This window comes from Protopterus annectens, chromosome 6.part0 (genome assembly GCF_019279795.1).
Source record: "Protopterus annectens isolate FY-2018-M chromosome 6.part0, PAN1.0, whole genome shotgun sequence".
Classification (NCBI taxonomy): domain Eukaryota; kingdom Metazoa; phylum Chordata; order Ceratodontiformes; family Protopteridae; genus Protopterus; species Protopterus annectens.
This window is the reverse complement of record NC_056737.1, coordinates 326,864,728-326,886,706: the sequence shown is the minus strand read 5'-3', so window position 1 is coordinate 326,886,706 and position 21,979 is coordinate 326,864,728. Positions and strand designations below refer to the sequence as shown.

Sequence of the window (21,979 nt, the reverse complement as noted above, 5' to 3'; positions counted from 1 at the left end):
TCCTTGTTAGGTGGATGGACAGGTACTGAAGGATCAGCTAGCTCCTTCTTAGTGGCAGCAGCTACCACCATAGCATCCACAGAAACTCCTTTTGTTAAGAACTGTTTGTCTGCTGGTGCCGTTATGAACTTGGAGGGTCTCCTGGGAGTGGGGTCCACTGAATCAGGAGCCGTCCATGCCTTCTTAGCAACCACCTGCATGGGGGGGTCAAGGGGACACCCAGGAGGTGGAAGGGCGAGAGCCAAATGCCTCAAGATACACAGATTCATCCTCCGAAGGGTTGAGGGCAGGCCAATTTCCTCTGCTTCAGGATCTCTAGAATGTCTGCAAATGAGACATCTTCAGAAGGGGAACGGGGGGAACCCTCAGAATCATCTAAATCTGTGTCAGACGTGATGGACTCAGGTGAGTCAATGTGTTTCCTCTTACACTTCCTCTTCCGAGGGGGCTCTTCTGCCAAATCAGGAGAGGCCTCGAAGAGGATGAAATCCCACAGGGGTTCCTGAGGAGCTGGCTCTCTGCGGTCCGGGATGAGGGAGTGAGTCGACTTGACCTGAGGCACCGTGGGGAGGGGCGGAGCCGACTGTGGAGTAGAGCCAGGCTCTAACACACTCCGCATGACCTCGAATGCACCCCTGTCAGGCAAAGCCAGAGGTCCCCGCTCCGAGAAGCTAAGAACCTCCCTCGGCACCGACAGTGATGGCTCCGAGGCCGATGTCGGAGCCGAACTCACCAGCGCCGAAGCACCGAGAGGGAGAGGGGGGTCGGACAAGGGTCCGATGCCACTCACCCCCTCGGAGCCGACGAGGGAAGTCCGGCGCCGAGATTCTTCCAAGGAAGAAATCGGAGCCGACGACGGAGCCGAAGACAATTGTATCGGCTCCGACGCTATCACAGTCTCGGTTCCGACACGACCCGGCTCCGAGCTCAAGAGAGTCGAAGGAGGAATATATTGATGGACCGGGGCAGGCATCGACTGATGAGTCAGGCTCTGAAGCATCTGGGCCAGTGCCTCGGACTTAAGAAGTCGACTCACTACCCTCTGAAGGTCATGATCCGACAGCCTCGATGACCTAGAGGAGTGAGATCTTTGGCTCTGTTCAGACAGCAGGGGAGATCCTGGAGCCGAATGAACGAAGCCAAGAGATGGTGACCTGGACCTCTTCCTAGTTGTCGGCTCCGAAGGTCTGGTCGGAGCCGACATGGGAATTTTAATACCTCGGCTCCAGCCGAGCCGAGGAACCACAGAAACTGTGGACTGAGACTCATCGGCTCCAGCCGGAGCCGATGTAGACAGAGGTTTAGAAACCTTAGGTCTCGGCTCAGTTGTCGGAGCCGAAGACCTAGATGCCTTAGAGGGCTTCCCTGTAGATACAGAAAGGGAATCCTCTGGCTTGAGTAAGCCCCTTAAAATTAACTTATTTTTTCTTTCCTGCAGGACCCTGGGGCTGAAGCCATGGCACACAGCACAGGAGTCCTGCAGGTGCAAAGGTCCCAGACAGTAGACACAAGAAGTGTGAGCGTCTGTCAGAGACATTTTCTGACAGCACGCATCACACTTCTTGAATCCAGAGACCTTTGCTTCTTTAGACATATCTAAAGGTGTAATCACACACACAGTCACAAACACACTAATTACACCCTGTCTAGTTTAAATTATAATAAACCACTAACTAGGTTTTTTAAATAAGAAAAATAACACACACACTCCACTAGGAAAGAAAAAAGGCCTGTAGGCCCAAGGGAAGAACTTAAAGTTCTTGAGGGAAAAAAACAGGAATTTTTAAGAAAGGGGATAAGAATTCCTCTAAACTAAGGGAAATAAGTAAAAATATTAAAATTAAAGGGGTTTTAATAGACTAACTTCACAAGAAAAGTCACTTACCAAGAACCGGTAGAAAACCAACACCTCGATAGCTGTAGCGGCAAACGAGATCTGAGGTAACTCTCGCCTAGCATTGTGGGATATAAGGGGAGCCTCGAGCCGGTGGAACCAACTCTCGAGCTTTTAGAGTGGCCGAGTCGGAGCCGAGGTCGGCTCCGAACCCATCCAGCAAGAATGAAGGCGAGATAGACAACTTAACATTTAAACCCTTCCTTACTACCATAGCTAGAACTACTATTGCCCACACCCACCTTATCTCAACTCTCTTTTATACCTCTCCTATATACATGAATCTATCTAAAACCAACCTCAACATGCTGGCAATCTCCTACAATAACATTGCCAGATTTGCTACTGACTCCCCTTTCAGAACCCACCACTGCCAAAATCTGAAACAACTGGTTTGGCTGGAACTGCATAATCAAATTATATTCCACCCACTGATTATTGCCCATAAAACCCTTCATCATCCAGGTAACACACCAATTCTCATGAGTCTAATCAGTCCATATAAAAATCTTACAAACCTATGCTCAGCAAATAAACTACTGGTATCTAGACAAAAAAACAACAATAAATCAGGAGATTCCCTTTTCTCTAACACTGTGGGAAAAAACTGGAACCTTCTTCCTGTTGAACTCGCATCTCTTTCTTCAATTGCACTATTCAAAAAGAAACTCAAATTATACCTTACAACCCACTGGCTATGTCCTTGTACTAACCCTGACTAAGATTTCTCTTCCTGTTATCCTAGGTTATAGCAGCAATTTACTACTCACTTTATAGCCACTTTAAGACCACTACCTTCTAAGTTAGACTTATTGTACCCATGAAAGACTGTATGGACATGTCACTGCCTTATGGATGAGTCACTGCCCTTAACTAATTCTCCCAGTCTTGTTTATAACTATTCTGTTCTCCTGTGCCATATTTATAACTTTGATTTGGGAATCTCCCACATCCTTCTGAATACTCTTTTCTTCTACTATTGTTTGGTCCAAAAAAAAAAGAAAAAAAGAAAAAAAAAAGGAATTTTCTATTTTGTTTTACTATTATCTATCATGAATGCTAAGTTACCATGTAACACCTGTTTTGTCTGACAAGTGAACTGTAACTGAAGTTGTAATGTTCTGTTTGTTCTTGTTTTTTATGTGGAGCTTTTCTCCCCGGGCCTAGTGAAAATGGACATATATCCAGTTAGACTAGCCTGATCAACAAATGTAAAATAAAATAAATAAATATATACACATATACATTTTATATATATATATATATATATATATATATATATATATATATATATATAAATATACATACATATATATATATATATATATATATATATATATATATATATATATATATATAAATATACATATATATATATATATATATATAAATATACATATATATATATATATATATATAGGATCTGGACACATGCTTGACTAGCATATGTCCGAATCACAAAACATCAAACACACATACACGAAAGCGCTTAACATCGACAAGCGCTTCTGTGTATGTGTGCTTGTTTCGTAGATCGGACTACAGTGCAGGTAAGAGAAAATTCCCTTTTCCCCACTGCAGTGCGATCTCAGAGTGAGAATAATAAAGTAGGGGGGTGTGGGGGGTGCAGGGGGGCAAAGCCCCCCTGCAGAAACGTAGATTTTTTTTTTTGAATCACACATACACTGAAGCGCTTTTCGATGTTAAGTGCTCCTGTGTATGTGTGTCAGATGTTTTGTGATTCAGACATATGCTAGTCGAGCATGTGTCCTAGACCCATATACCTATATATATATATATATATATATATATATATATATATATTTATGGGTCCCTTTCAGTTTACTGAAACTCAACTGGCCTAACCCATTTCATTGAAAACTAATTTCATAGAAAACCTTCTCCACAAGAAATATATCCTAAAAACATGTTTTTGCAGGGAGGTGGTAACTCTGATCGCACAGCCATGGAGAAAAGAAAAATATGCACACACAGACACATTTTTATAGTCACAGTTCACTTGGTCGGCCAAGTGAACTGTAGTGATGTTTGTGGGACAGGCAGTTTGTGCAAATATTTATTTGAGTTATTGCCAGCATGGTTGTCAAAGTTAAGTTGGCTTTTCGCAGAGCTGGGAGATTGTGAGTGAGTGTGTGTATGTGTGCTAGGCTTGGAGCTGTGGTTAGGGTAAGCCAATATATTTAGAATATGTGCAAATGTGTGTTTTAGGATTAGTTAGAGTGACAGATGTAGTCTATTTGCCCAAGTGTTAGGGTTAGACAAGAGGATAGCTTTAGTATTGTGTGTGACCAAGCTGCCTTGTATAGTGGAAGTTTTTTTTTTTTTTTTTTTTTTTTTTTTAAGGTAAGGGGCACTGGTGGGAGTTAGCATGTATTACTAAGGTGAATCAAGGTGGACCTTAAAGATCAGCCTGTTGGTGTACATATTTTCTTCCTAACTATAGCTCTAATACACTGGAGTCGAGTCTGATTAGTGGCTATTCTATCAGACAACGAGCATGGAGAGATGGGATGAAGAAAACAATAGTCAGCTGTTCTACCCTTGGCGAATGGACACTGTCCCCCTAACAAAACAGAGGGAAAGGGTTTGTGATGTAATGGATGTAATGCTCACATCTGTCGCAGCACAAAGGCACATCTGGGGCCTCTGGCACACACAAAAGTGTGCATACCGGAAGGCTCATGTCTAATGCTCACTACTCTACTGGTGTGAGAGCAGGTAACCAAGTACAACTGCCCTCCCCTCACCTTATCTACCAACCGTTGGAGACATAGTTCCTAACACAGACATGTTCCTGCTAAAACAGTACACTACTACCAATGAAGCAGTACATATGGATTGAGAAAGGACTGTGGTAGTAATGCAGGAAAGTGAAGGAATACTGTGCCAGGGTAGAGAACTGTGATGTAATGCACACTGAAGTAAAACAATTTATTCAATGTTAAACTTCTGAAGTTTGTGATTTAAGAGTTATTTTTAATGCTGGAAAAGGTAAACTCACAGAGACCACAGTATCCTTTTCCAGGACTGACAAGAAACTTAAATTATTTACTCAGAGCCACAGAGTAGGCAAGTAGATGGATGTAACAGGCATACTCAAGTATGCTATCTAGTGCTTCACAAATGCAGCATGCTTCTTGTGCAACCAGAACCATGTTTCCATTCTAGAGCCTTGCTAAATGTTTCCTTTAGTTCCTTTAGTTATCACCGCTAAGTTAATCAGGTGTGTTATCCTGCATAAATATAATTAAATGCAAGAAAATCTCAAAGGTAAAACTTACTCAGACCATTTAAGTTGGCTATCTTTTCAATGCAATTGGTGGAAAGTGACAGCCTCCTAGAAATAAGAAAAAAAAAAACAATTAGATGCCAAGTTGAATTTGGGAACTAAAAAACAAAACAAAGCAATGCAACTCTGTTAGGCTGTCCAACAACTAAGAGCCTTCTGTCCCAACCTTCATAAACATAAGTCTGGCTAGGCCTCCAGCGCCTAAAAATATCTCAGTCTATGGTAGAATAAGCAGCTGATTGTTCAACAACTATAGCTATTCTAAGACCAAAATTAACCTCACAAGAATAGTTGCAAGTCATGTTCCCACTGACAAACAATGCAGAAGCAGTGTTTAATGCATGTTAGAGAAGTTCTTCTAAAAAAAACATACCACCTTTGACATACAATGGGTTAAATCTAACAGACATTCTTCGCATCTGCTCATTAACTTATTCAAAGCCTTGAACATGCACTAAGTGGGTACAAGTATGGTCACCAACTCTCTCCCTCAGATTTAGAAAGAATCCAACCACTTGTGGTAAGAGCTGTGGTGAAAAGCATCTGTGTTTGTGATTGTAGAATACAGGCAGTCCCCGGGTTATGGACTTTCGACATGCAGACAACCCATAGATATGAATGGGCTGCCACAATGTCGGAAATAATGTAAAAAAAATTAAAATCCTTAAAGTTGCCCAAATCTGTGTGTGAGAGACTGAAGGAGAGCAAGAGCGATGTGTGAGTTAATGCATGTATGAATGAGAAAATGACTGTGTCTGTGTGTGTGAGAGATAGGGAAAGTGAGAGCGATGTGTGTGTGAATACATGTATGAATGAGGAAGAGACTATGTGTCAGAGAGAGAGAGACAGAGTGAAGAGTGAGAGCGAGCGAGCGAGTGACCCCCTGGCAGCAGTTAAGAGGTGGGTGGTTGCATAAGGAAGGGGGTTAGTTATGGAATAGGTAAAGCAGGGTAACTCATTAACCCTGAGTACCTTCTCATGGCGCCTGTGTGCTTAAACCAGAGCGCTCCATGAGAAGATACAAATTTCAAGCCGTTACCCCCCAGTGCCTTCCACAAGCGAGACCAACTGTCATGCAGATTTGTACTTCACCTTAATGTAAAACACACTGAAATCATAACAGAATGTGTAATTTACCTTCTGTAGTTACGATTCAGCGTGTTATACATTAAGGTAACATTAAAGGTTTTGTAGAAAATCGGGTTTGAAAGTTCTTCATAAAGCAAGTGGTGGCAGCCAATCGGATTCTTGCAATCCAAGCCGCCACTTGCATAACACCTCCACCTCCAACCTAAATTTCTTTTGTCTTCTCTAAATAAAAAGAGGGTCCAGCAACAGGTATTTCCTTTCTTTTTCCAAAGATTTGGAGATTTCACCTGCCGCTGGATCTTCTATTTTATTACTGGCATTCAAGGATTTCTCGGATCGCACTATCAGTTCCCAGTCAGCTTGGCTCTTTTTTTGTGTCTTCCAGTAAGGTCTTATATATTTTTTTTACTTTTGCATCTGTTTTTCAAAGACTTTTTTTTTTTTTTTGCTGGCAGTTGCGTGGAAACGTGGAGATGCAAGTAATTTTTGTAATGGTTCTTCAAGATCTTGTTCTGCAATAATTATTAGATTTGGAGGTTTAGGTTTAGGTATTAGGACTGGAGTTACATATTTAGTTAGTTGATTAGTTTATTGGGATTAGAACAAAAATCTAAATGGGTTTAGCTAGACCAGAAAGTCCAACAAACAAACCTCGATAACAGCATTAAGCATTTCTGACGATAAGAACATACTAACTGTTTTACAAGAGTTATGATGATTAAAGCTAATTTATACATAATGGTGAAAGTAGGTCTGGACTAAATACATGATACCCGTCCGGTTTGCGAGCCTTTGTGGCTGTGCGGTAGGTGGGACCGTTATTGCTCCCCGCATGAGAGCCATGATGCGCGGTACGTTAGGTAGACAACCAGTATTGCACACTATATTCACCTCCACATACAGCATCATGTCATTTAATTTGCTTACTGTTTTAAAATACAGTTCAGTATGCTGAAATGTTCCTTGTACATAGAGACTTGAAAGAGCAATGTATACAGTGATCTCGACGCATATAGGAAGACATTTCATTCCTATAGAGTCTCTGTGAGTGATAGGTGACAGCCAAGCCCTGTATAAGTTTAATATTAACTGTAAAGTTATTGGTTGTCTCTTGATTGATGTAGTCCACAGGCACTCGAAGGCAGGAGGCAGGAATGGATCAGATTCAGAATGAAAACATTACTTTCTCTGGCTACTCAAGTAAGAAAAAAAAAATGTATAGGGTAAATGAAACAAAAAAGGAAGCATTTCTTTATTTCCCTCTCTCCAGTCTCCATGTAGTTTAATACTATTGCTCACTGATTAAGTTTGATACAAAAAAACTGTTATCAGCTTGAGCTTGACAAGTGCAGTAAGTAATAACTGTCTGCAGCAGAGGCTGACACTTGGCGCTTAAAGGATTTAAACTGAGAAGAACTTAAGCGAAGTAACCTGCATTAACTATACAGCTGGCAGTGGTACTGGTACTACATATATGAAAATGTGCAGTCATCGGACTTTGAAGTTATGATTTTTTTCACGTTTGGAGGTGTTCTGTTATTTCTTTAGATTTTAGTGATTACACAAACTTGCTGGCCCTTTAAGAACACTCATATGCAGTGGGTGATTTACCGGGGTAGCTAGGGGAACTAAAATTCATACTAAAAATACACTGCGGTGCTGCTGCTGATTCTGAACTGGCTGACGTTCTGCTTCTCTGATAAATAATGTTCCGTCTCCAGTTCGTTTGTGTTTCCTGACAAAGTAGCATATATAAATCATGCACCTAAAATTGCTCAATTTCCTTCAGTAGCTGCAGGTTAAAGCTCTAATGTTACTTTTTTCCTCACTTGCATGTAGTGGAATCACTGTGCACAGTACTCATTTAGGAGTTCAACAAGGGGATTTGCCATTCAGTGCTGCTTCTGAGTATTTCTTGCAATGAATGCGATAGATGGTAAACATTCTTTCTTTTCTTATCACCAGCTGCTCTGGTCAAATAAACAATATATTTTTTGGTTTTAGGGTCTACTCTTCTTGATGGCAGGGCTACCTCTGTTTATTATAAACTTTTAAAAGTATTGTGTTACAGCTTGAAAGTGAGAAGGATTACTGTAATTCAAAAAAAAAAATGGCTGAAGATGGACAGATAGTGAGTGGTGATATGGGCAGGTTCTTTGCTGACTTTATGTTCTTTTGCAGGTTACTGTAATTTTGTAAGGCCAGTTGCTTCACTATAAATATATTTGACAAGTTAACATTGACTGTATTTCTCCCCTTTTGATTGTTCTTGGAGAAAGAAGTAATCTGAGAGGGAGACAGAGAGAGGAAGTAGGAGGGAGATAAATGTACATGGTGGTGCAGTCTTAGGTAGTTCTCAAAACATGCATTTATCTTATGTATTTTGCAACCACCTCAAACATTATTTATGGAGGCACAATATACAAAGCCATGCTGAATGTTTTTACATAACCACAGGCTTTGTGCTAATGCAAAGAAATAATTCACATAGAATAGTGATGCATTTAAAAATTTATTTACAACCAAAGCTAGATGTTCACATAATAGCTGGTAAATGTTGTTGGAAATAGCTTATATAATGTGTGTTGGCATGATAGTGATTATTCAGATGAACTGGTGGTACAAGTGTAAGTATGTAGGGTCTTTTAGGCATCTGCTATTTATTTTACAAGGAAACAACTTACTGTCATTTATGGTGTTAAAATGATTCATGTAAGGTAGTTTGGCATAAAGACAATTTACATACCATACTGCTGGTATATTAGCCTGATTAAAAAAAATAAAAATTATTGCTTTTACAGAAAAACAGTTAAGACTGCACGAGTTTAGGTGCCAAAATAATTTGCACGTAGTAGTTTTGCCAAAAAAGACAATTTATTTAAGACAATATCAACAATTCTGTTTTACATGATAAAGAAACCAGTTAGTGAATTTGCAAGAAAATGATTGATGTGGGACTGCACAAACCAAACAGATTCATAAACAGTATCCTTTGCATTCAGAATAAAACAATTCCATTGTTTAGTGAATAGTATGAAAGGAGCATAGACTGATTTTGGCACAATAATGATTTTTGCCCCCCCCCCCCCCCCCACACACACACACACACATACACACACTGTGCTGTTTATAGCCCTAGAAACCTCCTTTCACTAGACAGTGTCTAGCTTACATTACTAAAACAAGACCACTCTTTATGGAGCGAATCACATAGTGCAGATTCTGATTTACCTGGCAGTCAGCACAGTAAATTAAAATTTTAAGCTGTTAGTAACCTGCATCTGGTAGTCCAGGGTTTGACTCCTTCAGCCTCCATTTGCCTTCTGTGTAACTCTGAGCAAGTCAGTTAACCAGAATGTGCTCTGCAGAAATAGGCGCCTCAATGGTCTGCTGAACTGTTTTTTTTTTCAGATACCTTTATTGAATTATTACTTGTGACATAGGCAAATTTACATTCATATAAAAGTCATCACACTATAATTAACAATAACAAACATTTTACTTCACATATATTGCAATATATTATATAACCTAAGCAACATTACATACATTATTCAATTCCTACCTTTTTTAAACAAAAATATCTTTATTAAACCATTACTTACTACATAGACAATCATACATTTACACAAATTAAAACAAACCACATCAATACAATCCTACTTGCAAGCATTTTACATCAAAAACCATACTGACACACACTCAGTTGCAAATATTATACATCACTTATAATCTACCCAGTCTTTTTCAGAAAAGCATTACGCAGCTCATTTAAGTCCTACAGCCTTTTAAACATCATTTCTCTCTTGTATGTATTGTTTCCACAATTCCCATTTTTCCTATGTAGTTTACTCCTACCCTTTTCTAAAGATCTCAATTCCAGTTGTTTTATTTCTGTTACTGTATTCACTACTTCTAGTATAGCTGGTTTAGATTTTGATTTCCATTTTCTAGTAACTGCTTTTTTGGCAGTCACCATTATTAGACACAGCAAGGCCTTACCGTGTCTAGGCAATTCAGATTCTGTATCATAGCTCAGAAAAATCATCTCCCTCGTCACACCAATCTGTTTACCTAGTATTTCCAACAATGCATCCCACAGGGAATCCATAAAGTCTGCTAACTCACTGAACCTTATGGTTGGTAACCTGTTCAGCTTTTAATGGCAAGGAGTGGAAAAGTCACCCTAGTGGTACAGGGAGCTCGTGGGGGGACCAAGCAAGAGTAATTGCCATGGGTTAAAATGGGATACCTAATACTATACTTATAAAAGTTTAAATGTTAATAGAAATTAAAGCTCTATTGTTTTGGTTATATTTTGTGTTCAATATTTTGTCTATTCTTAAATTTGCATTTACAAGTTGGTATCCCACAATTCTACCAGAGTGGGCAGAGGTCACATAATTATGTATGCAAATATTATGTTAATCAGCATACAGATGCTTCACCGTGGGGATGTTGTTCTTTTGGTGACGCAAAGTGGTGTTTTTGCGCCAAATGTATCTTCTCGAATGTGCCCAAAAAATTCAACCCTGGTCTCACCAGACCACAACACACTTTCCCACATGCTTTTGGGAGACTTAATGTCTTGTTTTGCAAATTTTAGCCTGGCCTGGATGTTTTTCTGTGTAAGAAAAGGCTTCTGTCCAACCTACCTTATAGTCCAGACATATGGAGAATATGGAATAGTGGTGTCGCATGTAGTACACAACCAGTACTTTTCCAGAAATTCCTGCAGCTCCTGCAGTGTTGCTGTAGGTCTCTTGGCAGCCTCCCTGACCAGTGATCGTGTTGTCTTTTCTTAAATTTTGGAAGGACGTCCAGTTCTTTGCAACATCACTGATGTCCCATATTTTCTCCACTGTTTGACTGTCTTCACTGTGTCCCATGGTATAGCCAATGCTCAGTAAGATATAAGTGCTGTACTACTTTGACTGAATTACTGTGGTCTTTGTCCTAACATATGGTAATGACTCTGTCTTATATTATACCTGTACCCGGAATATAATGAATGGCTACTCAACAGATAATCTGATGCAATTTCCCACCTGCACGTAAGGTGTTTGTTTATGAATTTTTTTCCTGTTGGTGGTTGTACATACCAGGAAATGTTACTGAATGGTTGTTTTGGGGAAATCTTTCATTCTGGTGCCTGTGCATACATTATATTGAAGGGCTCGCATGGGTGAATGCTTAGTTTTGGTGGTGACACATACTAGGAAATGTTACACACGTTTCGTTTGGGGAAGTGTTTAATTTTGGTGATTGTGTATACCTCAACATTGTACTGAAGGGGTTGCTTGGGTGAAGTGTTGATGCTGGTGGTTGCACATACTAGGAAATATTACTGAAGGGTTGTTTGGGGGAAACATTTCAATGAGGTGCATGTATACCTGGACATAGTAATGATTATGTTGCTTGGAGAAATAATTCATTGTATATCAGGGAAGTGCTTGTGGATACATGGTCTGACTACTGAAGTGACCGCTGGGCAAAACAGTTTATTGTGTCATTTTGGTGCTTGTGCAGACACAATGCAAACAACTGGATGGGTTACTGGGGAACATAGAAATTATGTGTGACAGTTTCATATGGTTACATTACTTAGAATACAGCACAGAAATGTAATTATAGTGTAATATATAAGACATCAGATACACCACTGAGTAAATATTATAATGTAAAATAAGCAGGCAAGAAATCAGTTCTGCTTGTATTATTTTATTTGTGATTAGTAGTTGCATGAGTGAGATAAAGGTTATCACTTGTTGACTACTACCAGCATGGAGTTACCATTTTTTGTGCATTTTACCTGGCTTTGTCAGTCATGTGTGGAATTTAGGTGGGAGGGAAGGGCTCAGTAATATGTAAGTGTTATACTATTTTACTGAATTATTCAGGTGTTCTCGTTACTGATATTGAGTCTGTGTTACACAACAGCTGCACAAGGTAATATAATGAATGCCTAGTCAACAGGTTATGTGCAGCAATTATCACCTTTGTCTGAGCCTGCATAACTTTGCAGTACTGAAAGGAAGGTCATTATCACATTAGCAGTAAGTGCAGTTACAATATAGCAGTGAGTCATTATCAGTTGTCTGGTAAAAGTTTCAGATGCTGTAACTGTTACTCACATAAGTAGAAGTCATTATCACTTTGATGAATGCACAAGGCAGATTGTGTTATTTCTCTGCTTGTAGTCAAGCCAATCCCTCATTTTTCATCATCTAGCTAGCCTCCAAAATAAGAAGTTATGTACCTACCATAACGTTCCATGTTAGTTGTCTTCTTCTCGCCTCGGCTCCGACTCGGCCTATACTATACTATAGCTCGAGAGCTATTTTTACCGGCTCGAGGCAGCCCTATATCCCACAATACCATGCGCTAACTCCCCAGATCTCGTTTGCAGCTAACACATAGTATATATTTATTATTATTATTATTATTATTATTATTATTATTATTATTATTATTATTATTACCAAATATGGTCTCCCTGCTGGTAACACTAAAGATACGGGGTAACCGTAAAGGACTGTATAACATGAAAGAGAAGGACTCAGAAACCTTCAAGTCTGTCCAGGCTAGGGGGCAGGAGGGAGGGACGCAAGAAAGAAGGCAAGAAGAAGACAACTAACATGGAACATTATGGTAGGTACATAACTTCTTAATGTTAAGTTGTCATTCTCGCCTTCATTCTTGCTGGATGGGACAGCGTCCCTAGCACCTTGGTCCTGGGTGGCTCAACGGAACAGACTCCTGAGTACGGTGGAACCAAAGTCAGCTCTATTTCTGGAGGCTATATCAAGCTTATAATGGGTAATAAAAGTATGTTGAGAAGCCCATGTAGCTGCTGCACATATGGCATCTAACAGTAACCTTGCTTGAAAGGCTGTTGATGTTGATAGTGCCCTAGTTGAATGAGCTTTAGGTCTAGACGGGAGTTGTTTGTTTCTCAACTGGTAGACAAAGGTAATGATGGATGTCAACCATCTAGAAAGAGTTACCTTTGATATTGGAAGTCCTTTCTTTCCTTCAGCATAAGAGAGAAAGAGCTGGTCTGACTTTCTGAATTGTTTTGTCCTGTCTAGGTAATACCGCAGCTGGCGATGAACATCCAAGAAATGCAATTTCTGTTCAGCCCTGTTTGAATAATCTGGGAAGAACACAGGCAAGTCAATAGTGTGGTTCAGATTTGATTCAGAAGAAACTTTCGGTAGAAAGGAAGGATTCGTTCTGAGAGTTACCCTGTCTTTATGAAAAACCAAATAAGGGGGACGGACAGACAATGCCTGGAGTTCCAATACCCTTCTGGCAGATGTTATAGCCACCAAAAACAGAGTTTTCCAAGAGAGAAGTTTGAATGAGCAAGAAGCTGCAGGTTCAAAGGGAGGGAGAATTAAAGATGTTAGAACTAAATTTAAATCCCATTGTGGAGGAGGATCCTTAATGGGAGGTCTGAGCAAAAATACGCCCTTGAGGAAAGCTTTACAGAGTTTGTGGGACATAATATTTGTTTCCAATAGCCCCACATGAAAATTGGCAATGGCCGCCAGTTGTAGTCTGATAGTGGCCAACGACGATCCTAAATGAAAAAGCTCCGCCAGAAAATCTAGAACTTTATGAATTGGAGCATTAAAAGGATCCAAGGACCTAGCTTCTGCCCAGAATGAAAACCGCTACCATTTGCTCGCATAAGTCTTCCTAGTATTGGACTTATGGGAAGCAAGAATGATATCACGGACAGGAAGAGAAATGAAGGGAAGCCTGGCTATGGTTGGAAGTGGAGCAACCAAGCTGTGAGGTTGAGGGAACGAAGAGACTGGTGCAGCTTGCCCGTTAGATGGGTCAAAAGGTCTGGAAGGGGTTCCAGATGCCAGGGCTGTTCCAGTAGATGATGGTGCAGGAACAGAAACCATACTTGTCGAGGCCAATAAGGGGCAATAAGGATCATTTTGGATCTCAATGCAGTTGCTTTCTGAATTAATTGCGGAATCAGCGGGAAGGGGGGGAATGCGTATAGAAGACCCCGAGGCCAATCGTGGACTAGAGCATCTCTGGGGGGGGGGTGGCCTGGTAGAGGGAAGAGTGTGAAGAAGTTGAGGCACTTGCTGTTTTGAGGGGTTGCAAAAAGGTCGCAGCAAGGCTGGCCCCACTTCTGAAACATTCTCTCTGCTACCGCTAGATTTAGAGACCACTCGTGAGGCATGAGAACTGTTCTGCTCAGTCTGTCCGCAATGCCGTTGGACCTCCCGGGGATGTGCGTTGCTAAACCGTTGAGAGGAGATCGACCACTGCCAAAGTCTGAGTGCTTCTCGACATAGGGGATAGGACTTTGTTCCGCCCTGCTTGTTTATGTACCACACTACAGACATATTGTCTGTTTGAATTGCTATAGTCCCGGTGGGAAGAGAGTCCTGAAGGGCTTGCAACAATAAAAGCACTGCTCTCATCTCTAGGACATTTATGTGCAGGTGGCATTCTAGTTGTTGCCATGTGCCCTGGACAGTCCTGCCCTGATAATGCCCCCCCTCCACCCAATCAGGGAGGTATCCGTTGTCACTGTGGCAACTGGAGGGGGGGAGAACAAAGGGTCTGCCCTGAAGAAGTTGAGGGGAGACCATCCACCAGGAGAGGTGTCTCTTGCAAGATGGGGTTATCAAGATGTTGTGAGTCATTGGGAGCTGTTGAAAGGACCACTGAGTAAAAAGCATCCACTGGAGAATTCTCATGTGGAAGCGAGCTAAAGGAAGGAGAAGGATCGCCGCTGCCATGAGGCCTAACGTTTTCAGTACTAACTTGGCTTGAATTCTGTTGGACTGAAAGAGTAGCTGAACATTCCGGCGTATGTCTGTCACTCTCTGAGGTGGTAATGTTGCAGACATTTCTCTGGTGTTTAGTACGGCGCCTATAAAGTTTATAGATTGACAAGGCGACAAAGAGGATTTTGCAAAATTTATGGAAATACCTAGTTTGTTGCAAATGTGAATGGTATAATCCCTGGCTATTATAAGATGCTGTTTGGTGGTAGCAGTAATGAGCCAGTCATCTAAATATGGAAACACCTGGAATCCTTTGTGTCTCAGGTGAGCCGTGACCACTGCCAAGCATTTGGTGAACACCCGGGGGGCTGTGGTGAGACCAAAAGGCAGGGCTCTGAACTGGTAATGACTGGCTCCCAGCCAGAAGCGGAGAAACCTTCTGGAGCGCCTGTGTATCTTTATATGATAGTACGCGTCCTGGAGGTCTAACGAGCACATCCAGTTGTCTCTGCCCAAAAAGGGTAGAATGGACTGCAGTGTTACCATCCGAAATTTTGTCTTCTGCACAGACTTGTTCAGTCTGCTGAGGTCCAAAATGGGTCACCAGTCTCCTGTCTTTTTTGGAACCAAAAAGAACCTGGAGTAGATTCCGGATCCTAGCTGGTCTGCCGGGACTGCCTGGATGACTCTTTTTTCTAACAGCTTTTTTATTTCTAGCTGTGCCTGACCCCTTTGCCTGGGTGGTACGTTTGGGAGGGGTCTTGGCGATTGGATCAGAGGGGAGATGAAGGGGATTTTGTAACCCTCGGATATAATCAACTGTACCCAATTGTCCTGTGAAAGGGATTGCCAGGCTTCCAGGTACAGAGATAATCTTCCCCTGACTGCCTCCGAAGGTGGACAGTCGGGCAGCATCTCAGGGATGCTGAAAGGGTTGGCCAGGGAAGGATTCCCTGGAACCCTGGTTCTGTGGACCCCCTCTGCCCCTGGGGCAACGTCTATTATTATTCCCCCCTCTGCCTCTGGGGGGAAGTTCACCACGTGCGACTGGAGCAACTCCCTGTGGTTTGCGGAACCACATCTTTCCACCCTTCTGACCTTTAGGGTAAGGTCTAGATGGTGTGGAAAAGTGGACTCCCACGGCAGAGAGAGTCTTACCATCTTGCTCGCACCTGGTGAGGGTATTCTTCACCTGAGGTCCAAACAACTCTGAACCATCAAAGGGGGTGTTGGTGAAGGACATCTTGAAGGGATCAGCAAAATTACAGTCACATCCAGGCGTGATGTCTCAATGCAACACCTGTGCCTGCGGCACTACTCGCTCCATCGGCTGCATAGGATATAAGCCGCATGGAGGAGTTGGCAATGGAATTCAGGGTAGTCAGCTGGGAGTTAATCTTGCCCTGATACCCCGCAGCAGAAGGATCCTGTATGGTTTCACCCAGTTCTTTGAGCAAATCTCTCTGAAGGCGGGTATATATATGTCTGTGCATATGTGTATATATCGATATATATGTATGTACATAATGTACTTGCACATATATACATATACACACAAATATCAGTATGACAGTGGCCTCTCTTGCAAGATAGGGTGATGTATTTGCATACATTGTCTGTAGTTCATTTAGAGGGGATTTACATGTGCCCTTTCTGTGCCCCCTTGTCAGTTACCAGCCAAGCCCTTATGCACCAAGGCCAGGCAGGTGTTTCTTCAGAGATTTGCGCCAAACAGCTCTTGTGTTGGTGGTTGCATCACGGGGGGGGGGGATCCCCAGCCACCATGGATCTTATGATCCACCTGGATTGCAGTTGGGAACTTGGAGACTCTTCAGCTCAGTCCCATAGTGCTGCTGTCCTAGGTAAGCATGGTCTTGGGGGTGCCACTGTGATGCAATGTTTCCCTCCGGGAAAGGACACATGCAAAAAGACACAGCTTGGGTCAGTCTTGGTCTTTTGACATGTTGCCTTGATGTTGCTCTCCACTCAATCTCCCTCCTTTCAGGTGTAGTCAATGTATGTAGGTGAGGGTAGTATTAGTGAGTTACTTCAGTCCCTCAACCCTTAGGTCCATTGCTGAATGGGCACATGTAAAGAGAAAAGGCAGACTGCTGACACTGAAGGAGGTCATGAGATAATAGTGGTATCAGCAGTCTGAGTGAGCAGCCAGCACAGCTATGGGATGCTTCAGATAGCCAACATCTTGAGCCCCATGTCAGTCCTTGGCATATTAGTGGAGTGGCGGTCCTTACTCTGCTTTTTCTCTTTACATGAGCCCTTTCTGTGCCCCCTTGTCAGTCATTGTGTGTAATTTGGTGTTTTCACAGGTAGTAGGCATGTACCTCTGAAGCATCATCACCACTTATGTACCTAATGCAAAGAATACTGCCCCCCTGTGGATAGGATGGAAGATTTGGATGGCCTAACCAGGTAATGCATATGATGTACATATATATGTAGTCTTCCAATACATCTGTCAAATATCAGTTGTAATCTGTTTGCATTTTCTTTCCTCTGCAGGTTTGTCCACCTTCTGACACTGACATGGCTTCATGACCAGGAGAACGACAAGTGAGAATGTGGGTATGTGGCCATTCCTACATTCACTGGGCTGCCAGCCATGCCTCCGAAACTGAACACCGGTACAACTTGAGCTTCCCCACATCCAGTGTGAAGGTATACTGGATTGCAAGAAGAGGTATGCATTGGAGCGGACTACTGCAATTGTTGAAAGAGAAGTGTTCCATCTACCCTGAGCCTGACATTCTTGTGCTGCACATTGGAGGGAATGATGTCATCAGTGAACCACTCGGAAGGCTACGGTTTCAAATCACAGAAATTTTTGAAGACCTGAATTCTTGGTGGCCACACTGTCATTTTGTGTGGTCTGATATAATTCCTCGACAGATATGGAAAACAGCAGTCAATGGGCAGCTCACAAGGACTGACATTTACAGAATGGGTTCATGCATAGCTTAATGCACAGGGTCGGTGGATCTACAATCTGCCATGACAGCATCACCGCAGAAGATGTTCACCTGTTCAGATGGGATGGCGTTCACCTGAGGAGGGCATTGCGTTGTTCTTGACTGACCTCCACAATGGCGTGAGGAGAGCTATGCAGGACTGCTAACATGCAGCTTGTGTGAAGAATGGAAAACACCCATGACCAAGTAAGACCAGTATAGTAAGTAAAACACTATTATGAAATGTGTTGTGTAAAATATTTTTCTCTGAGTTTGGCAAATAACTGTGGTAAAGAACTGGTGAGGATGCTGAGAAAGAACTGTTTCAGGAGAGTGCTACCACATACAATCTAATATGTCAGTGACCATCTTGCAATACTTCATTTTTTAGTCTGCTTTTATCAGGCATGTGTGGAGTTTAGATGACAGGAAGGGCTTATCAATACAGAAATTGATCCCTTAGGTCCATTGCTGAATGGACACATGTAAAGAGAAAAGGCATAGGTATGGCAAACTGCTGACACTGAAGGATGTCATGAGACTGCAGTGTTATCGGCTGTCTCAGTGGGTGGCCAGCACAGCTATTGGACAGAAGAGATGGCCTTGCCTGACACTGTCCCATGCCTGTCCTGGGTTCATTAGTGGAGTGGCGGTCCTTACCTTGCTTTTTCTCTTTACATGTATCCATTTCAGCAGTATGTTGGCTACACCAAGAATGTGTATATTTACAATCATATGTCTCTACATGGTAAAACAACTGCTTCCGAATGCTGTACACATGTACATATATCAGTTTTGTTAGGACTTAGGTTATGTAAATTATGATTTTTTCATATTTTGGTAAATAACTTTGCAAGGGAGCATATCAGTATACCAAGTAAAACTTCATTTTGAAGACAGTATTAATAGTTCCAACATGGTAAAAGAATTGTGCCTGTATGTTGTACACATGTGCAAATACCAAAGTTTGTTTCGGACTTAGGTTATGGAAATTATGATTTTTTTTTTCATATTTTGGTAAATAACTTTGCAAGGGAGCATCTGAATGTGCGAAGTAATACCTCATTTTGAAAACAGTATTTGATAGTTCTAACATGGGAAAAGAATGGTGCCCGTATGTTGTACTCATATGCAGATATCAAAGTTTGTTTTGGATTTAGGTTATGGAAATTATGAATTTTTGTTCATATTTTGGTAGATAACTTTGCAAGGGAGCATCTGAATGTGCCAAGTAATACCTCATTTTGAAGACAGTATTGCTGGTTCCAACATGGTAAAAGAATTGTGCCTATATGTTGGACAAGTGCAGATATCAGTTTGTTTCGGACTTAGGTTATGGAAATTATGATTTTTTCATATTTTGGTAAATAACTTTGCAAGGGAGCATATCAGTATACCAAGTAAAACTTCATTTTGAAGACAGTATTAATAGTTCCAACATGGTAAAAGAATTGTGCCTGTATGTTGTACACATGTGCAAATACTAAAGTTTGTTTCGGACTTAGGTTATGGAAATTATGATTTTTTTTTTCATATTTTGGTAAATAACTTTGCAAGGGAGCATCTGAATGTGCTAAGTAATACCTCATTTTGAAAACAGTATTGATAATTCTAACATGGGAAAAGAATGGTGCCTGTATGTTGTACTCATATGCAGATATCAAAGTTTGTTTTGGATTTAGGTTATGGAAATTATGAATTTTTGTTCATATTTTGGTAGATAACTTTGCAAGGGAGCATCTGAATGTGCCAAGTAATACCTCATTTTGAAGACAGTATTGCTGGCTCCAACATGGTAAAAGAATTGTGCCTATATGTTGGACACGTGCAGATATCACTTTGTTTCGGACTTAGGTTATGGAAATTATGATTTTGTTCATATTTTGGTAAATAACTTTGCAAGGGAGCATGTCAGTGTGCCAAGTAATACCTCATTTTGAAGACAGTGTTACTCCTTACAACATGGTAAAAGAACTGCGTCTGTGCACTGTACACATGTACAGATATCATAGTTTTAGTCTTGTACGATTATGAAAATGGACATGCTCCACCTCAAAAAATCCAAATCCACCAAAACCACTAGAGCAAGCGACTTAAACCTTAGCACGGATATAAATAGGATGTGCTGGAGGGATAGATTTATCACTCAGAGACTCCCTATGCTGTGGAATAAAATCCCGGTCCATGTGAGGCAGAGCACCTCGCTGGCTCTGTTCAAGAGAAATCTTGACCTGTGGATGGGAGATCGTAGGTTTACCCCGGGAATCATCTCTGTGTCACTGCTGGACAGAAGCACAACAAAGTAATGGGCACAGTATTTTTTTCATATAAGGGGTGGCGTAAGCCACAAAACTTTGGGCTAGGCTTATAAATGCCTTAGGGCAGACAGCCTAGTATAAACCTATGAACCTATACATTTACAATACTTCTCATTATTATGCCCATATCTCTGCAAGGGAGCATGGTGATCACACAGATGATGCATTAGTTTGAAGCTGACATTCAGATGCACAACTTCTACAATGATATGTAGGCTCTGTCTGTTACAGGTGATGAGATATAATGTTTTGTTTATCGTTTATGAGAAATAATATATTAATCATATTTCTGTGAATATCTCAAAAAAGGAGCATCACACAGTAATGGTTAATGTATCATTTTACAGCTGACATTCATACTAACAAATTAAATTCAATTTGTATGGGTCTGCATGGTACATTGACCAAGATATTGTACTTTGCTTTTCCATAAAGGTAAAAAATATGCACAATATCAACATTCCTTGCCAAATATTTAATAATGAGTTTGATATGTACTATCAACATTTGCACTGTTGGAAAGGTCAGTGTCTACTGAACAACTTTCGCGTTTACATTTTTAGTCTAGCTCTTATATAGTTAAAGAGTTATGAACATTTGTTTTCTGTATAGTATTACAAATGGATTTTCTGAAAATGAGCTCAGGCTGCACTGTTGTTCCTATGGTGGTAGTAAGCAGGCAACTTTTCTGAGCTGCTCAGGAGTGAACAAGTTAAGTGTGTCTGTGTGTCTATGTATCAGAGGACTTGATATTCCACCCATGTGTCGCATCTAAACCTCTTATAGCAAGAAATATGGACAACGCTATAAATAATCGGGGGACAAAGACACAAAAACAGAGACACCTTTTAAATATTTATCTTGCAAACTTAGAAAGTAGATAGAACAACAGGTTTTGCATTAGCATGAATTTCCTGCCCTGTATGAAGTCTGAAACTCAAATATCTGCCGTTATTTTCTGATTACAACCTTCAAGGATTTGCCAGAAAACCACAATTCTATAAGAAACAGACCAAAAATATGAGGCAAAAATCTGTACAGTTGAGAGGTATGGGTTTGTGTACCTCTCCTCTTAGCTCAATGCATCTGGATAAGCCTAAACTTAGGTGACAAAGGCTCACAATAGGAGCATATTTTAAAGGGTGTGTGTGTGTGCGTGTGTGTGCGTGTGTGTGTGTGTGTGTGTGTGTGTGTGTGTGTGTGTGTGTGTGTTATACCTCTAAACGTCTTAAAGCAAGAAATCTGGACAAAGCCATAAATAAGAGTGGGACAAATGCTCAAAACAGGGAGAAACAATTTTAATAAATATTGCTCTTACAAACTTAGAAAGTTGATAGAATAACAGGTTTTGCATTAGCATTAATTTTCTGAAGGGTATGAATTCTGAAACTCAAATGTCTGTCATTATTTTTAAACTTCAGTCTTTAATGATTTACCAATACTTTTGCTAGACAACTACAATTTTATGAAAAATGGACCAAAAATATAAGGCAAAAATCTGGACATTCTGCGAAAATCTGCACAGATCGGCATTTCAATGGTAAACCTATATATACATACATATATATATATATATATATATATATGTATATATATACATGTATATATATATATATATATATGCATGTATCTTATTTTTT

At 40.9% G+C, this 21,979-nt stretch overlaps 1 protein-coding gene across 1 annotated transcript in view; it reads right to left on the bottom strand.

The window, feature by feature from the left end:
- DNAL1 (dynein axonemal light chain 1) overlaps positions 1-21,979 on the bottom strand; it is a 926,266-nt gene that overhangs the window by 524,825 nt on the left and 379,462 nt on the right. Inside the window, exon 4 of the mRNA XM_044074089.1 lies at positions 5,197-5,252. Within this exon, the coding sequence (XP_043930024.1) occupies positions 5,197-5,252 (56 nt within the window). The remainder of the gene's footprint in view (positions 1-5,196; positions 5,253-21,979) is intronic.